Genomic DNA, 20,104 nt, shown 5'->3' on the forward strand with positions numbered 1-20,104 from the left:
AGGGGGAAAGTTTATCTGTGCTCACCAAAAAATCTGAGTTAAAGGTGCGCAGTGTACCTACAAACAATCTGTGACATCGCAAGGAGCCAGTCGTGATCCAGTATGAAACTTGGACAAGCATGATGTGAAAACTTGAAGCCTCCAGTGCACATAGACTGAAAATTTAATTTTCACTAAAGTAGGAGACATCTCGCATCCAACAGTTTTAACTTTTGAAATGAACAATATTTGCAAATTCATGGTCTCTGTTTTTTTTTAATGAGGGAGGAGGAGTAGATGTAGATTTTTTTTTGTAGAAAAACTATTTCAGACACAAATTATCAGTCAAATAGGAGCATTTGTATATGTCATCTAACATGTTCGGATGGGCTCGTTAAAGACATTTATTACAAATATAGAAAATAATTTGAAGATATCTTCTTCGGATATCCGAGGCAATGATATGACTTGATGTGCTTCCTTAATTAACAGGGTTGCAACTGAAATTGACACAAAATCACAACATGCAATTGAACGCTTGTTTCTTAAAAAAAGATGCAGTATACAGAGTGGCATTGCCTCTAAATTCTGTAGGCACTTCCTCAAACGGGGGTAGGGGGTGGGGGTGGGGGGTCGTCTTATACATAATTGCAGGGTGTTTTGGGATCACGTGACCTCGTCTACACAGGATGTCCCACGCAGTGAGAGCGGGCCTCAAAGTGCTCAGCTCGTGCGGTGCGCTCCAACACGTGAGAAAAGTTTAAGAAAGTTTTGAAGCGATGAAAATTTACCACAGAACCAAACTTCAGTCACATTTAAAGCTTCTAAATCTATCGGGTATCCAGCTGGAAATTCTGCGACAACTTTTGTGCCGCTGCGTTAATTAATTGTTGACTCATAATTTAAGCAATATTTCAGGAAACAAACGTTATTTCTCGCTTGGCGTCCGCTTTGCTCTCTTTAAACGTCGATGTTTCTCGCTGCCTCCCATTCATCTGGCAGAGCGGAGGAGCCCGCGTCCAAGGAGAGGATACAATGAAGCAGTGTGTCCTTGTCCGAGACAATGCAGCAAGATGCTACGATGGGAAGACACTGTTTCTCACAAGATCGGGGATGTTTTGCTCGCTTGCAGAGAGAGGCCAGCTTAAAGGTTTGTAATATCCGCTACCTCAACATCCTCATTTCTAATTTACTGACGGGGTGACTCAAAACGATACAAACAACCTTTAGAGCCACCGGCGCACCGCCGCTGGAGCATAAACATCCTGCTGCTCTGCGCGTAAAACGTTGTAAATGGTGCATAATGATACATATCGATACAGATAAACACGGTTCCCACTTCTGTCAAAGCATACACGTGTGATGTGTACGTGTCTCCTCATAGTATGCAGGTATAAATGATGATTATGCGAATATGGAGGCTGTGATTGCCTTGTAGTCCACTGTAATCAATAATTCTTTCTATTCTAAGATGTGAGTTGCTCATATAACCATCTTTCTACATTTAATTTTGAATCTGTGAAAGCGTCATGCTCACCAGAGATTAATAGTATGCAGAAGTATTCATTAGTCTTTGTTCATTCTGGTTCGTTGATGTTGGAAATGCTCCTATTCAATACCCCCTCCCCCTAAATGCCTGCTATAGGATTAAATGGACACCACACACACACACACACACACACATTGAGAGAGAGAGAGAGGGAGAGAGAGAGAGAGAGGGTTAGTTTCCTTCATTTCTAAATGGCAAATAGTATGACATATAAACTCAAATCCCATGAAAATGATAAACAGCACCTACACACATTATAATGGTTTCCAGTATTTGCCCATAACGGTTAGTTGTTTACACAAACACCTCTGGATGAACAGCAAAGCCTTCAGTGGGAATTTAGCTTTCAGTGTCTCCATGAGATGCAAGCGCTTGAAGGCTTTGAAGGCAGCCATTAATGTAATTTGTAGTGAGATGATAAACAGAGTGATGTGTGTTTCTGCTTGAGCAGATAGTCAGATTTGCCAAACGCTCCAGTGACTCTTGAATATGTAAAAGTGCTCAGCTCAAGTGCTTCAGCCTGACAGTTTGACGGCTATGGCGTATTAAGCTCAGATAATTGGGTGATATTTACTTACAGAGCACACAGTCACTCTACAACGGCTTGAAAACTGTGGTTTTCCCTTAATGATATGCTTTGCAGAAATTATTCACTCTCTTGACAGGTCCAAATGGCAGGAGGGGGGTGTATAGTCGGCAATTCTTTTTCAGTAATGTGAAAAAACTGAGAAAACAAATTCAGAATTAAGAAATTTGTTATATTAAATCATTTCAAATGAAATTCATGGTCAAAATAGCTCATTTGTTTCACAGAAGAGCAATGTGATAAGAATTTGAGGAACACATTCTCCTTTGGTCAGCTGGTATGAGTACATACATGGGAGTTGTCCTCCAAACAAGGTTGTTTCAACATTTCTGTGTGTGTGCCTGAATTCCCTTTTAACAAAGTAGGGTGATGCAATACTCTCAAAGGATGGTAAGGACACCACTACAGCTGATGCAAGATTTGATGTTCAAACCAAGCCGTGACTTGTTCTTTGCTGATAAACAATGATCTGCTTCCTGAACATTAGCATCAAAGATCACCCAACTGTCTGCGTGTCAAGGCTTGTGACTCAAAAATGAGTTTACAACGTGGGAACACTTTTTGAATCCCAGGAATGATGACTGTACCTGATGGATGTCAGAAGGAGCAATTCAGCTACAGAATACAGCTATTGAAATCATGCAGTACTGGAATCTAAATTTGCAATGTCCCCTGACTCAGCACCAAATGTTCCACAGTGTTTGCTGGCACTAAAAAACATCCCCCTGTTTACATAAACTCTCCCTCTCTCCCATTTCATCGTCTTCTCTATTCTTGACTCTAATCCCACTAAAAAGCTACGCTGTCCTTTTATGTGGTTCTAAGAAGTGAGACAGATTTTTAAAAGCTGTTGTACAAGCTGCTAAACATTCTTGAGGTTTTCAGTTCAATTCAACTGTGACCACATGTTGATGTATCACAAACACTGTATGAGTTTAGTTTAATCTGTCATAACAAACGTGATAATTTATCTCTCACTATTTTTGTTATGATTCATGTCTTCAGCATGATGTCTTTGGCATCCACTGTTATTCAGCATTATGATTATGATTTTAACTCTGACGGGTGGTGTTTAGTGTCATTTAAGTGTCATTGAAAACCAGGAATAACATCTAGTTTGCATACTGGCTTATAGAAGTACATTTTTTATTTCAGAATGAATCTCCAGCCTCAGTATAACAAGCTATGACTGACACACTGACCGACTAGACGTCTGATTACAAAGCCAGGACTCAAGAATGAAGACCAAATATGCAATTGTCTTCATCTGTATTGTGGCCCTGGTCATCATCGAAAAGGAGAGCAACATCCTATCAAGGTATATAAGAGTTTGCTCATTACAGACCCTGGATCTTTTGCTTGTACACTCCTTGTGTATGTGTCAGCTAAATGTAAAATATAAGCTCTATCTTAGGTGTTTATGCTGCTTCATCTGTTATTAATTGACTTTATTTAATCAAGCCTGTATCTCATCAGGGTCTCTGATAAGCTGATCCAGAGGCAGACTCCACAGCAGACCCCACAAACTCCACTGGATTACAGTAACACGACACAAAATGGCTCCCTGATGGTGCTCAAAATGCTGCTCTCTAAACAGGCTGGTACAAAAGGGAATTACTCTAATCTCTCTGAAGAAGATGATGTAGACACCTACAGCTACAGCGGTGGCCGTAAGCACATATTACTCTTGGCCACCACGAGAACAGGTTCCTCTTTCGTGGGGGAATTTTTCAACCAGCACGGAGAGAACATGTTCTACTTGTTTGAGCCTTTGTGGCACGTAGAGCGCATGCTGACCATGGCTGCAGAGGCCAACAACGGGACAGTGTTGGCAGGAATCTACCGGGATGTACTCCAGGGGCTTTTTCTGTGTGATTTCTCTCCTCTTGAGAAGTTCATTTCTCCCCCACCTCAGGACCACGTCACCGCGGCCCTTTTCCGCAGAGAGTCTAGTTTATCGCTCTGTGAAGAGCCTGTCTGCTCTCCTGTGATCAAAGATGTTTTTGAGAGGTAAAGTCCCTAGATATACACGTTTATTAATCAAGGTTAAAATGTTGACTCTAAAAGAGAAACTAAAATGTAACTGTGATTTGGTTGGAAAGAGGGAGGAGCTGCTGGTTCCAGAAGTATTTTTTTTTTATCACTTTACAATCTGAAAATTGTAAAGTTTTGTTTTAATTATCTTGTTAATGTTCTTGAACATGAAAACATCAGAGTCTCCTGGATATCTTAACAATACTACAGTATAGCTTTATGTCATTGCATTCAGTTTCAGTTATTTCAACTGAGAAGTTCTGAGAAGTCCTGTCAGTTTTTCATGGTGAATTGCTCAACATACTGCGTAGGATACTGGTGAGCCTCAGCCAATGTTGCTAGTTGTAGAACTGCAGCATATTCAGAAAAAAAAATGTTCTGAATGTGACGTTGACGTTGGACAAAACATTGCATCACAGTTGCTGAATTAATCTCACAATGACACTGAATGCGCTTCTGCAAAATGTAATGTATAGCTTCATGTACTGTATGTTTAACTTTATATTTAGCAAAACAAGACATTTAAGGAAAAATAGCCATTTTCTAACCTTTTCTAACCTATAATCCAGAAAATAATCATCAGGTTAATCAGCAATGAAAATAATTGATAGCCCTAAATGCTACACTTGAAGCTTGGTGATCGGATGTTTCTTCCAAAATGGCCGTTGGATGTCGTAGCTGACTTGACTTTTATGTCCACAGTACCTTATTTTAAAGAGCCAGATATAACACAGTTGCTCATCTTTTGTAATGATGATTTAGCCAAGAGAGTTTAATACACATGTAAGTGTTGGAAGTGCTCCAACTTCTTTAAAGGTTATACATGTAGGAATCAGAAATTCCTTCTCATTAGTGACACCGGTGGCCGTTAAGTGAGCTGCAGTCAGCATCCTGTTGCTCATGCTTGGGTGCTCGCTTGCGGAGATGATGTCTTTTCCCTTGTTTACACTTTGCATAATAGCATAAAAGATCTCTAACATTGTGTTTTGCACCATGTTTCTGCAAATCAGCTCTCACCCCCAGTCAGTCAGCCCCTCCTCCCCCTGCTGTACATGCCGACACTCACACAACCCACCAAAATATGCGTTACTCAACCACCCAAACGGCCAACTTTTTTTTTTACCAATCATGTTTACTAAACACCGGGAGGCTGAGTGAGCTGTGGCCAGGGAGCAATGTGCTGCAGGTTTGTTGTGAAATATGTGTTTATTACCACATTTGGACTACCATCAGAAAAAACAAAAGGGGTAAGTTATGTTCCTTTATCGCTCTAGAGCTTGTTTTCCGCTCCTTTGTTGTGGAAATAATGTTGTTTTAGCTGTGTGTGTACTCAGGAGTGGGCGACTTGTCATTGCGGTGGTGTTGTTGTGAAACGTGTTGTGGTTGACGGAGACAGCTAGCTGTCTCATTGTTGACATTAGCAGGAGAGAGGCAAGGCACTCAGGAGCGCACAAAAACGTCACATCCATTGGATTTTGGCAGAAAATCTGTCCCAGGTCCTCCATATAGAAATCAGTCCACAGGATGATATAGGCAACTGACAAAGTTGGGGAAGGTCTCATTTTTTTAAGTTCCATTACAACCTGTTCACGCAATAAAAAAACGACTAATAAATGTGAATTGCTTCATAATTCTTACATACAGAACCTTCAACTTTCTGGGCAAAAAATGAACAAGACATTTACTTCTGGAATCATAGCTGTCTGAAATAACTCCTCCCACTTTGCAGCTCTATTGAAAGATATTCATCATGTAAAAACTAAACCTCTCTTGTCTCAGGTATCATTGCAGGACTCGTCGCTGTGGGCCGCTCAACTTTACTCTTGCATCTGAATCTTGCCTTTCCAAGCAACACCATGCCATTAAGACTGTCCGTGTGCGCCAGCTGGACACACTGCAGCCTTTGGTGGAGGACCCTCGCCTGGATGTGAGAATAATCCAGCTAGTCCGTGATCCACGGGCCATCTTAGCATCCCGCATGGTGGCTTTCTCTTCAAAGTACCAGACGTGGAAGGCCTGGGCGCAGGACGGCCAGGTGCCTGAGGATGACGAGGAGGTCAAAAGGCTCAAAGGAAACTGTGACCACATTAGGATGTCTGCAGAAGTGGGGCTGAGCCAACCTCGCTGGCTTAGGAGCCGCTACATGTTGGTACGTTATGAGGATATTGCTCGCTATCCCATGCAGAAGGCAGAGGAGATGTACAAGTTCACAGGGATACCATTTAGTCCCCAAGCCAGGGAGTGGATTCTGAGGAACACTCAGACCACACAGGAAGCTAGCGGGATTTACTCCACGCAGAAGAACTCATCAGAGCAGGCAGAAAAATGGAGATTTAGTATTCCCTTTACACTGGCTCAGGTAGTGCAGAGAGTGTGTGGACCCACCATGAAGCTGTTTGGCTACAGGTTTGTGGATGATGAAAATACACTGACTGATAAGTCCATCAGCTTGTTGGAGGAGAAACTGTTTCACTAACCTTGTGGTCAAAAATGTAACTGTGAATCTGCAAAAAAAAAAAACCAAACAAAAAAAAAAAAAAACTGCACAGGATGGATGGGAGCTGAGAGAAGCCATTATTGCACAAACCAAAACTCGTCATAAAAGTTGCCATAATAGACACAAAATGCATTTCACTCTTTTTTTTTTCTTTTTTTACTGTTGACAGTAACATTTGGGCTATAAAATGATATCCATACTCACCAATGATGTGCCTCATCATAACAATGAAGAGCCACTTGAGAAAGAGAAGTATTTATTTGTGTTCACCGAGAAGCCTGGTATTTAAGCTTTATGTCATGCTCTGTGTTTCATTTATTTCAATTAAATAAGCATAGACGTTAAGCCTGAATTGTAAGAGATTATTATGTAAGATTTTACTGATAGTTGATCATATTTAGATTTTCAGGGATAAACTAAAGTGAAAGTGATGTATGTGTGTCTTGTTTGTGTGTGTGTGTCTGCTCATGATTTATGACGCTAGTGCTTAATAACGCCTAGTTCAATCTGTTTTGTGTTTTGATAGATCCTCACTAGACTAGAAAACTGGTCACATTAGACCTGATGTGCTTTGACAGGGCCTTACGTATTTGACTCAGGTAAAGTGAATGTTGAAAAGAGGAGTATTCATATTATTTCCAAAAGTTTGGTGTGTGAAATGTCTTCAAATGCCATTTAAAGCAATACCTGTGTGATTTAATTCACATGATCACATTCACCACAGTATACCATAGAAAATAGGTTGTTAAGGATGGGTATATAATACTCATGAGGTTATATGAAATAAGGCTCTTCTGCTATAGAAGCACTATATTTCTAATGCCTATATTTTGCTTCAGATACCGACCTTGTGTCTTCAACATACAGTACATCTGTAAAAAGTTGAAAATCCAGTAGAAATAGCTTTAGCAATGCATCCTTCAGTGCTGCTCTACTTCTAACTAAACTGGCTGTTTTGGGTGTCATTTCACATAAACATTATCCCTGATAATAAACCGAAGCTCCTGTCAGCAAACTGCCCTGAATCTCAACGTGTGTTCATGGACACAAGAACAAAATTCGATTGTACAAGTAGTTTTATTAATCACTTCCCAGCTCAAAGTTAAGACCTGCTAAGTTCAATATACTCACCCTTTAAAATGATTAGTTGTGAGATTCTTGGGTGTTGAGGGTTTAGCTGACAGTAATATGTAAGGTGTGTGTGTGTGTGTGTGCTGTATTAATGTGGCCTATGACTTTAAGCAAAACCCAGGTGCTTTTGCGTTAACTGTCACTCTTGATGGTATATAAAGGTATCCACTGTGACTCTAGTTCAATGACAGCATTGTGTTCAGCTTGGCTGAGGCGCTGCTGAAACTGCTGTGCTGCTCATGGAAAGGGATATGCATTTGAGGTACATATAGTAGAGGGCTTATACTACCGTAGTGTTGAGAACACAAATATGAATACATTACAACTAGTAAGTCTTAGGTTGGTGAGACTTACTATTCAAGTATTTTAGCCAAAATGTATACTGTAAAACACCAAGTGCAACTGAAACAATGGATGTAGTCAGTTTATACATTCAGCTAATTCAGATATCAACTGAAACAATGGATGTAGTCAGTTTATACATTCAGCTAATTCAGATGTGTCAGTAATCATTTGGGACAAATACAGTTTTGTAGTTATTCATCTGTCATGAAAATGTATGTTTGACTGTAACCACTGTGGTGGTTTCAACTTTCATAGAGAACAGTGGCTTGCTGTCATGGCGGAAAAAATCATAACATCAATAGGAGAGCTGTTTTAAGTCTTTTTGGGGCAGGTCCAAGTCAAGTCTCAGATCCTTGAAAACATTCCAACTTTAGTCCAAACTCTTAAAAAGCGAAATACAAGTAATTTGAATGCTGACTAATAAAATGCCACGTTTTGCTTGCAAAGCTCTGTTATTAGTGATTATTAAATGGCCTAGACCAGTCCTTTCAATGCATTGGCTCAATTACTGAATATTCAAGCTGTGTGTGCAAATGGGACTGTTGCTGTCTTACTTGCTTTGCATTGATCCTTGATTTTCACATCCAAGTGAATAAGCATGTATAACACACTCATTCTTGTGACTTAAATGTGACTTGACTACAGGCTCTGGTCCACAGAAACTCTCCGCTGTCCATCCATAAACTCAGTAAGGACATACACAAGTTTTTTTTTTTTTTTTTTTTTTTTTACAGATGTAAATGTTCGAGTTTCTCTCATTAAAATTATAATTCAAATGATTCTTTTGTTGTAAAATGGTGCTTTATGGAACCATTAATATTTCCATCAACCTGTAAATGCTGTTTCAGTCTAACAAAATGATTTTTCAGCAGTTGAAGAATCCAGTGTGTTGAAATACACTGGTAATGTTCCTCAAGTTTTCCTCATGGTATAAAATTCCCATCAACTGTCCAGAGGAGGAATTGTAACAGGAAATTGTTATGAAAGTGTTTCTGGCACAAACAGCCACTTTGTTTATGGTATTCTCATTATGATATGACCTGAATGTGTTTGTTAGTATGTGTGCATATTTCATTTATAAAGGTAGCCTGTAAGATTCAAATTTTGATGTACCAACCTGACTTTTTTATAAGCTTAAAATTGACCACACTGGCAATGTGCCGTATCTGTGTCTACAGATCTCTTCCTAGAGAAGGAGTTTAATCATTTCTTCCTGCTTCTTGACCTCTGCATTTCCTTTTCAAGGCTTGTCAGTAGAAAAACATCACTGCAGATAACCAGCACTCAGACATCAAGCATTCCTCCTTCATAGATTCCACAACAAATATTTCTTCTTTCTTATCAATGTAATATATTTTAAGCTTTAAAATGCACAGAGGCTGAGGACGACTTCATGATAATTAATGTGGGATTGTTTACTCAGTTGCATTCTCTCAGTCCAGCTCCATTTTCAAATGCATGCTGTTGCTAGGGATCCCCAAAAGGCAGAGTGGGAGATACTGGGAAAAAAAAAAAGCCGAAACAGGGAGCCCATTCAAGTCTGCATTCTTTCTCTCTGTTTCACGCCCCAGCTGAGTGAATGCACTTTAGAGTTCACAGCTGTTGGTCAAGCTGATTTTTCTCCCCAGATCATTTCATGGCATAGCACAGAATAACACAGCCGATGTTTCCATCCAGCAAAAGAGGAAAAGTCTTGGTAATAAGTCACTGATGATCCACGTCTGAGTGGAGTCTAAAGTTTCCTCAAGGCATCCTGTGTTGTTTTTAATTACCATACAGCACCACTAGTCCCTGTATGTTTTACCAGCACAAGTGGTTTCATCATACATAATTTTGCTTAGTAAAAATGTGTAGTGGATGCAAGAACAGAGTATGTTAGATTTACAAAATGATTTACAAATGACTTATCTGAATCCCATTATCTCTTCTGAAGTTTTGTCTTGGGTACCAATTAAGGCTTTGACAGTCCTGTTTCCTCTCTAAATCATTGCTTTTGATACTTGAGCATTAATAATTTGTGTTCTCTATTTTAAAAATGGAGTTTTGTGTCAGTGATTCAATTTGGATGAGCTCACAGAAACAGAAATAAAATCCATAAAGAGATCATTCAAGGAACTAGCAAATACAATAGAAAGTCACAGAGTAAAGATCGAAAAGGTCACAGAAGAAAGTGAATTTAAAATAAAATTTAGTTAAATAAACTTATAAATAAAGTGCATTTCACTGAGTAAAATGGAAACATATGGATGCCAAATACAGAATTTCACAGAGCAAAAAATACAGAAAAAGAAATATATATATGTATAAATGTGTACTAGAATTGCATTCATGTATTTCTTTAACAGCTGACTTTAATTGAAATGTCACAGAAATTCTATCTAAGATTAGACAAAGAGGCTACTCGTATACACAGATAATTGGCACTGTGGAGAAAATCCAAAGTAGAACAATTGTGACTTTTTAAAGTCTTAAACACTTAAGTCTGATGAATTCCTTGGTGACCGTTTTTTCTAAATCTCCTTTAGATGTCTTCTCTCATTACCTTAAATTTAAGAAAAGCCATCTCTGGGGCTGAGTCCTCAGTGTTTATTTACTCCACTAATTATAGATGTAATGTATCTGCTCCGTGCAATCGCACATCCAAATGTAATCGCTTCAAGCGTCTTCTCTCTAGAGACTTTGACAAAGAGGAATCATTTCATCTTTGTCAAAATGAACTATTTATTTGACTACTTGCCCATGTGGAAAAGCTTTTGTCGATAAGACAAAAAGAGAATGAGGTGTTTGAACAACTGAGCACCAGATAGTCTCAATAAAATGTGCAGTTACTGGATGGGTTTAGTACTAGTTATTATTTACTTAACAAATCTTTGCTCTTTCTTTACTTAACCTTAAAAATGATGTATGTGATTGGCTACATTTTTTAAAATACTTTTCTTGAATGAATCTTTAATTTGAATGGTCTGTACAGCATGGAGGCCTAGCTCTGTATGGACTCTATTTCTATGTCAATGTTGCTTGTCCTGTGATTTCACTGATTTGACTCACATGTCCTACACTGTAAATCTCACCGTGATGCTTCTTTTTGCATTAAGAAGGCAGAATGTGCTGAAATATTAATTTAACAAATTACATTGCTGTATTTTTAAATAGTCAAGTTACTTACTTTGCTGAAGAAAACAACCTGAATACTTTGTCTTCCCTGAAAGGTTTTAGTTAGATTAGATATTTCATCAAAGTTCATCAAATTTATTAAGTCCATTATGACTTGGACTTAGACTGGAATGATTACCAGATTTCTTGGCCTTTTGTGACCCTTGACCTCAGTTTTTGATCACAAAATTCTCATGAACCATGCTTTTTTTTTTTCTTTTTTGTTTTCTTAACTTCTTTGCAAACACACCAAACATTTTGTGGCTATGAAAATATGAAATGTATAAAGTAAGTATTATGGACACATTAATGAATAGGTGCCTGCCTGTTCACCTGGAAGCTTTTACATAAATGACTTTCTCACTTAAGTCATAACACGGCCAGAAAGTTAAGGTTACAATTTGGCACTGCTTGCTCCAAGGGTGACATTGGTTTAAAGACTGTCATGCCATTAAACTACTGTACCAACAGATGCACACAGTGTGCTTGTATGCACACACAGATTCAATGACTCTACTTGTGCTGTTTAAGGGAAGGGAAAGGGAGAGGGCTAAAGAAACAGGAAACCCACCCCTGTTTATCGACCTCTCTGGCTCTCATCCATGTTCCTCCTCTCTTAAACATCCCGTCACACCCCTGTGTTTTTACAGTAATTTGGACAGGTTATCATTGCTTGTTTCTTGATTTGTGTCTAACCGAAAATTAACGTTTAAGTGTATTTTTTAGGTGTGTGTCTGCTTTGACTTTTTTTTTTTAGATCATGACATCCACTTTCTATCTTAAACTATCCCGTGTCACAGTGATTATGTTGCTCCAGTCCAGCTCTCCACCTCTCAAGCGAACACACACACACACACACACACACACACACACACACACACACACACACACATACACACACACACACTCTCCCTCTACACCCCTACCTTTCTCTAAGCACACTCTATCTCCTCTTACTGGCTGCCCCTCGTTGGAAGGTAAATAAATCCTGTGGTTGGGGTGGAACACTGAGTGCCCTCATATGCCTCCAGAGTTGCTCTGCCTGAAAGAAGCCTTGTGTTTGCCTCTGTAAGGTGGCTCCACTCAGCCATACACTGGCCATGGACAGATAGGCTGGCTCATTGGACTAGGAAGCAGCTCCAGAGAAACATAGTTTAATACTAAGACCATAAACTCAGCCTTATGTACTAAAACATAATACTGATGTGGTAGTTATCTTCAGTGATAATTTTAGGATATATAATGCTCATAAAAAGCTAGGATGTGACTACATAGTGTGCTGGACTTACTATTTCCTGTGTGTCCTGCAGAGGGCAGTAGACCCCACAGGATCATCAAGAGTGTCACGCGTTTCCCCTCTGTGTGTGTGTGTGTGTGCATGTGTGTGTGTACAGAGAGCATATGACTATGTAGCCTACAGTATGTGTGTGCACACAGACGTGCCAAAATGCATATATGTATGCTCTATATGCATGTGGGCATATGTGCATTTGTATTTGTGAGGGGCCTCTCACAGGTGATTGCTCATATGTGCAGGGGTAATTGTTGTGACGTTTTTATCTTCCTCATTACAGGAAGTTTTTCTGCGGCTCAAGACAAAGCAGAAGATGACTCCTGCTTGTTCCTCCTCAATCTATTGTCGGTCTCTCTCCGTTCCGTTCACCGTTCCCTAGAGCTCAATGGGACGGAAGTGTGAAAGATGTCCACATCAAAGAGGGTGCAGGCCAGCACTAATCCGCAAATAATGACAGGCAGGCAGCCAGGGCTGAACTTAACACACATGTCCCCTTACTTACTAATCTTGAATGGTACAGAGCAATCCCTCATGAGGAGCATCTTAGAACGTAACACCTGTGCTGCGGACAAAGATGAGTTAAAAAGGATACAGAGTCTAAAGACATCTTAACATTTAACATTGTATATCTCATTACGTTGAGGAGGATTAACTGTGAGGAGCATAAGTATACTGCTAAGGCCGTTTTCTTCTGTCTATAGGTAAGCTCTGACCAGAGAAGTGGACACCCTCTAGTGGGGAAAGACAAACTGTGTGTACGCAAATATTAAAAGCATCATAGACATTTCAAAGTGTTCATCACTTCAGAGGACATTACATTGACTTACATTAATATTTTGGGGATTTACCCTAACCCTAACCCTAACCCTAACCTTTATCTTAAACTTCACCCTAAAATTTAATGATTTATGTCATGGGGACTTAAGGCGATTCCCTACAATGTGAGTGAAAACAGATTTATGTCCCCACAACATGAACAGTACACACATACACACACACACACATAAACACACACACACACATATATACACATACACACACACAGTCGTGTTTCCATCACTTCAGAGGACATTACATTGACTTACTTTCATTTCCTGGAGACTTATCCTCTTATCCTAACCTTATCCATAAAACCGTAACCACTACTTGCCTTACCCTAACCTTAACATAACCCTAAACTTATTTATTTACTTAATTACTTACTTACTTACTGCCCTTTATGCCTACTGGCATGAAGGCTGGCAACAAAGGATCTCCACTCCTATCTTTTTAGGGCAAACTTTTGGATGGTACCCCCGGTCTGCTTCAGGGCTGTCAGTTCTCTTTCCACTGCTCGATGCCAGGTCTCTCTATGCAGGAGTTTTCTGAGGCTCCTTGTGGGGAATGTTGACAGCTTTGAGATGTCGCTCTCTGTCATTGTCCAGCATTCTGAGCTGTATTTCAGGGTAGAAAGAATACAGCTCTGGTACAGTTGTTGATGGTGTAGCGGGGGGACTTCCACACTGGGGATGTGCAGAGTCCAGTATTTGTATTTGTATCTGTATTTGTTGAGGCAGCAAAATTATTTGTATTTCTATTCCAATACAAGTGGAAATAGGTGTAACAATCCTGTTTTTGTTTTTCTCCCAGCTTTCATTGTTAAAACTGGGTGGAAAAAATTAAAGAGTTTAAAAAGACTCTGTATTGCAAAACTAATCCAAAATCTTTAGGTTGGTCTTTCATAATGGGATGGTGACATGCAGTTCACTATGGAGGAGAATGGGGGGACAGCATTATTTCCGGTAAGGCGTGTCCTTGAAAAAATGTAAGTGGCGTAGGTTTGTTAGCAGCTGTACTCGCTGCCATTGAGGCAACTACCTTACATTTAGAAATCCCCAGGCGATCGGTAGACGGGGAGATCTCTGATTGTCTGGTATCGCGAGACTACTCAACCAAAGCTCATCCAACACACAGACCTCCAATTATTTATACATCTTTAACACAGAGAAAGACAGCAGAGCAGATCAGAGGAGAGAAATGGAGACAACAATGTAATCGAGTCCTGACTTGCGCACTGTTATTTTAAACGTCCTTTTTTTCTTCCCAAAAACAAATAATTTTTTAAATATTTGCACAAAATAAATATTCATAAAAACCCACTATTTGTGCTTTTCTCGTATTTGGATTCAGCTCCTGACTATTCCTCACATTGTTAAGCATTCTGAAGGTGTTTCTGGCCTTGCTGAATCAGCTTTTGATGTCACTGCCTGCTCCTCCATCATATCTAACAGTGCTTCAAAGATATATAAACTCTTCTGTTGTGGGTAGGTTTATTCCATCTACTTGTATTGGTTTGCATGTTCAAGGTCATCACCTCTGTTTTCCTCTAGCTAATTGTTGAGACGGGATGTTTTTTCTTGCATATGGTGGTGGGTATGAGATCAGTGCCAAATCGTCTGCGAAGTTGAGGTCTTCAAGTGTTGAAGAGAGCGTCCATCTGATCTGATGCCTCTAGGTTAGTCTTCAGTTGTTCTTCACATCACTCAGTCTATGACCATACTGAAAAGTAATGCTGGCATCACACATCCTTACCTCACTCCTGTTTTGACTTCAAAAGTGTGGTTTCTGTTTCCTACTTGGCAACCCAAAATGTTCCTTAACTTTAAACCAAGTCTTCACCCTAAAATTAATAATTTATGTTAAGGGGACTTGCTTTTTGTCACCATAAGGGAGGTGAGCCCCCACAACATGACTGTGTCAACAAACCCCCCCCCCCCACTCCCCACACACTCACTCACACATCTCCCTAGCAGTCAGGTGGGCAGCCCTTGAGGGGAAATTCTCCCTGACTCACCTGTACCATTGTTTCCATTGCTCTTCCTGTGTGAGGAGCCTGTATTGGTTGAATACAATGGGGTCAGGGACATCACAGCACCTGTCAGACACACACTCTATCATTGTGACAGAGAGAGGAGTGACAATAAACAGCATACACACACACACACACACTCTGTACCAAGTTACTCACAGTCTTGATAATGGTGGTATTACACAGCAAAAATGTGAATGGACTGTGGTTTGAGTTAATGTATTATTGTATTTGCAATTGTAGCCCTTTAATCTATTTCAGCTCTGTGTGTTGTTAACTTTATTTTTATTCTCTTTTTATGTTAGATGTACCAAAACAAAATGATAATAGTTGTAGTAGACATCAGTTGGATGCACTCATTCATTAAATGATTAGCTTCCAAAATAACTCTAAAATTTCCTGTCTAGTTTCACACAATTTTGTCAGCAGGTCTTTGGCGGACACGGATGATTTTTAAGTACCACACAATTGTACTCTGAGACATTCAATATCTATAAATGATCAATATGTTTTATATGTAATTAAGAAGGCAGTGTTTGTGTATTAATGTGCTACTTTTTTCATTTAGAATAACTTTGTAGGAAATTTTTTGGTGTCGTAGCATACATTGAGCTAAGGTAAGATGAGGTTTGACGAGACATGACTTCATTCATTCTGAAGGAAAGTTATGTACCCAAGACACTCCGTATACAAAGTGAAATAGGTATATACATAGCATAAATATATGGCACTCTATAGTGAATTTAAAAATACATACACTAAAATGAAACAGAAAAAAATAAAAGTGAAAGAAGAAAACAACCTTGTTGGCAGGACTCAGGATCGTAAACCACAAAAGAGTAAAAGAGTGCAAAGACAATGTAACTGATCTTGCAAAACTGATAGCAGCATCTTCAACAGAAACTGATATCATATGATATAGTGCCATCCACTAAGTAATCCTAAACCCTCTTAATCACTCCCTAATCTCCCCGTGAACTTCACAAAGGCAGCCAGGTTATGTTAGACTGACATAAAACAAAAGGTAACAGTGTGCAGCTGAATATCTTCCAGACACCGATCCCCATAGGAAAGGTCTATCTGAAGTGCCTGAGTTGGGGATTAAAATTTACTGCTGGGAATGTCAGCTTTGTCAAACAACTCAATCCCGTCACTGCTGCCACTGTCTTCATTAAAATTTTATCAAGCTACCTCCAAAACTGTGGCTTTTATCCAACTATTACAGCCTTATCTTTACATGATTCGAGAAATGATATTTCACCCTCAGCTATCAAACTTCATAAAGTTGAATATGGTATTGACACTATTTATGTTCTTCCATTGGCCCAAACCTCATCTGGGACAAACACATGAAAATAGCAATAGCATTCTGTCAGTCTGTCCTCTTATATTGCCAGTGCTCTTCAGTACACCTCTGTCCTGAGTGATGGGTGTACCCCACCAATGTCAGAACAGCAAACCCCAACAGAGGACTCTATTGACCTCAGTATTACCTTATCTTCAGTCATCTTCTTTGCACCCCTCTGTCAATCAGTCTGCTGGTTCAACCTTCTCAAGTTGCGTGAGCTATGATTAGCAATTTCTACCATTATGTATCCTCCCTGCATAATTCATGCCCTTCGTTCTTTTTGACTGTCCCCTGGAGAAAACATGAGAGGGGAATCCCACCCTGCTCCAACAAAACCCAGAAGGTTTGTGTCTTGTGGTGGGGGTGAAAAAATCATGTTGCATTTTTAATTATCAGACCATTGGATGATTTATAATTGATGAGGGTATGATCGTAGGTGCAGGTTTGCCCCTCTCTTGTCAAGGAAATGAAATGGTGTGGAAAGTGTTGGGTCATTAGGCCGTTAGGGATCGGGTCCTCTCCTGATCCAGAGTCCAAGTATGACAAAGCCGCAGAGAGGAGATCCCATACTCTGGCCAAAGTGGAGCAAGCATCTTCCCTTGCCTCGATTGAGTCTGCTATTGTCCTGCTGTGTTATTCTGCTGAGAGATGGCGAGGTTTGTCATTGGAGAAGCCAGCTCTGTTTCACTATAGGGTTAACATGACAATTTGTTTAGGTAAAGTAAGAAAGTGGGATTGGTTTGAAGGTAATGTCTCAAACTCAGGCAGCATTTACAGGCGGCTTGAAGTCACTCATGAATATTATTTGAGTGACAAAATGTAAATAAAAAACTATAAAGGGATCTAAAATTGTTTGTGTCTTTGAGGGTGCAGGCTTAAGGGGAGGCAGTTTAGAAATGGCCATGTTTCCCCTCCAAGTAATTCTTAATCGCTGTGTTTTCATCTCCAGGCAGGACAGTAATGACCAATTCTGAGTGACTGACCATGGGAATGGGCACAGCTTAAATCCCCTTCATCCCCCAGTCCCTGTGTGTGCTTGAGTCTTATTCCCAAACTCTACACACACACACACACACACACACACACATGTGGACACACATACTCAGGGTTACAGAGTTGAGTCTGCTTTATGGTGTAGTCACCCTTTGATTCACCGCTCAATGAAACTTGTGACTGTTTTAATTAAGGGGAAAATACACTGACAGTGTAGCACACGGAAATCCGCCGCCATGCACATAAAGGGCGCTAATGCTTTTCTTCCTGTCGACGCAAGGCTGGCCCCCTTTTGTCAGACTGACCATTCACTTCTCATTCATTTTCTTTTCCTCTCTTTCTTCTGTTCTTAAGTATGGCATCGCATGAGGTCTGTAGCTAATGACAGGAAAAACATATTCAGGGCCCAGCCAGGTGAGAGAGCTTCATGTGACCCGCTGGGATTGACATTTTGTAAAAACACACACATTTCTTACTCTGTTTTCTGTTCTGTTTGTGACAGTATTGCCACAGGGGATCCTTTATGGCAGCCAAACGAACAACAGGGGATACTTAACCCTCTTCTGTTGTTTGGTGTGCCTTAGGGCAGGAGGAGTTCATCTCCGCTGTCCTACAGGAAATAAAAGACAACGAACTGCCTATTTGTCTAATTCTCCACTTTTGAAGGAGAGTTGCACACCTTCAAATATTATTGGTCACTTTTTGCCATATTTAAACTTTTCACTTTTTGGACAGTGTTTTTGAGTTAAGTAATGGAAAAGAATTGTACTCTATGGTCATCAACCAGCATCCCAAACAGCTGACAGCTGTCTGCGGGTTCCCATGTTAGTCACAGAGGTACAGTTCTCTGTCACTGTGGTATTTTGACAGATGTTTTGCAGAGGTTTGTGTATGCTGGTGTGTGACAAGTCCTCTCTTCCTCTGGGGATCAATGTCTATCCTGTTCTCTCACTGATCTGATGTTTATCTGCTGGTGATCAATCACACTGTTGACAGCATGTGGGTTAGAGTTACCATCCCCACTGCCTCTGAGTGGGCATCTGTAGATTGAATACAAAGGACAGGTAACAATTAATAAGAGTTGTAAATGCCAATATGATGTAGGCTATATGTGAAAATATGGCACTGCATATTCATGAATGTGGCAAAAAAATGTACACAAATTAATCTCTATCATTTACTGATGAGTTTATAATATCTGTTAATGGAAAAAAAAAAAATTTTTAGTGCTAAAATGACACCAAATTCTATGGAGCCCCCCTGGGGTCAAATGAGAAATTTATTTCGGAAATCTTTAGAATTCTGTACACACAATTTATAAACAGTGCTCTCGGATTCATAAACCGTGCCCTTGAATTAAATCAATTTGTAAACTGTGCCCTCAGATTTGCAATCCCTGTTTCACAGTTTTTATTGTGTGACATTGTATTTATTGTGCTTTTCACTCCAAAACAAACCTTTCAGTTTGAAGGTAGCGGGGAAGTAGCTAACATTAGCTTAAAGGCATACTTGTTAGCCAATCTTTGTGTCACGACAATTTGAGAGACATCCATTTATGGTTCGACTGCTTATCCAGTTATAAAGCATCAAACAGGGTGAAGACAATTTATACATTTAAAAATTATTTAAAAATAAAAAAAGATAATATAATTAATAATAATATTATAATATCTAAAAATAATTTTAAAATTTCTTACAAATCTATGGGCATGGATTCATAATTTGAGGGCACAGATTATGAACCCAAGAGCATGGTTTATAAACCACACATATTTCTAAACAGAGAGTACAGATAAACACATGGATCTTTTTTTTTTTTTTTCTCAGGGGGCTCCGTAAAGTTCAGAAAAAGATTATGCTTTTATTCCCACAAAAACTTAAAAAGATCTAAATGTTTTGGTAACAGATGGAATATTATCCCAACTGTTCACTTGGAGCGAGAATAGCCATTTAATACTGTACAGTTTCTCAGAGTTTAGTATCCGTTACCCAATATAATGTCCCTACAGTGTAAACGGTCTCTGTCCACACTTAAAATAAATGATTGATGATGACTCCCTACTCACAGCAAATGGGCCCAAGTCAGGATTTTCGTTCTTAATGCAGGTGTCAGTAATCCTCCTTTGCCTCTTCAAGTGATGTTTTTAGCCTGAGGCAATGCTTGACCAGATTCCTCCCTTACCGCGTAGAAACGGTGTAATCTCTCAATCCTTGACACAGCAAATAAACACTGCACAGAAAGAGAGCCTGGCAACTTTATCTCTTACTTCCTTCTACATTGTCTCTTTGACAAGTTTCAGGGGAACCTCACCGAGGAGAGAAAAGAGGAGACATATTTCTTAGGTAA

At 39.7% G+C, this 20,104-nt stretch overlaps 1 protein-coding gene across 1 annotated transcript; it reads left to right on the plus strand.

Moving 5' to 3' along the window:
* Positions 1–654: 654 nt before the first annotated feature.
* Positions 655–8,901, plus strand: chst3a (carbohydrate (chondroitin 6) sulfotransferase 3a). Its single transcript, XM_044373845.1, has 5 exons — positions 655–728; positions 982–1,129; positions 3,270–3,432; positions 3,591–4,124; positions 5,928–8,901. The coding sequence occupies exons 3-5, from the start codon at positions 3,353–3,355 to the stop codon at positions 6,622–6,624; spliced, it is 1,311 nt and encodes a 436-aa protein (XP_044229780.1). The 5' UTR covers positions 655–728; positions 982–1,129; positions 3,270–3,352; the 3' UTR covers positions 6,625–8,901.
* Positions 8,902–20,104: the final 11,203 nt, after the last annotated feature.

The sequence above is a fragment of the Thunnus albacares genome, chromosome 14 (assembly GCF_914725855.1).
Source record: "Thunnus albacares chromosome 14, fThuAlb1.1, whole genome shotgun sequence".
Taxonomy (NCBI): domain Eukaryota; kingdom Metazoa; phylum Chordata; class Actinopteri; order Scombriformes; family Scombridae; genus Thunnus; species Thunnus albacares.

What these genes read in the sequence shown, in the direction of transcription:
- chst3a (XM_044373845.1), top strand. Translation starts at nt 3,353, where the DNA reads ATGAAGACCAAATATGCAATTGTCTTCATCTGTATTGTGGCCCTGGTC. An exon ending in GAGAGCAACATCCTATCAAG is followed by an intron (nt 3,433 to 3,590) that starts GTATATAAGAGT and finishes GTATCTCATCAG; the next exon opens with GGTCTCTGATAAGCTGATCC. An exon ending in ATCAAAGATGTTTTTGAGAG is followed by an intron (nt 4,125 to 5,927) that starts GTAAAGTCCCTA and finishes CTCTTGTCTCAG; the next exon opens with GTATCATTGCAGGACTCGTC.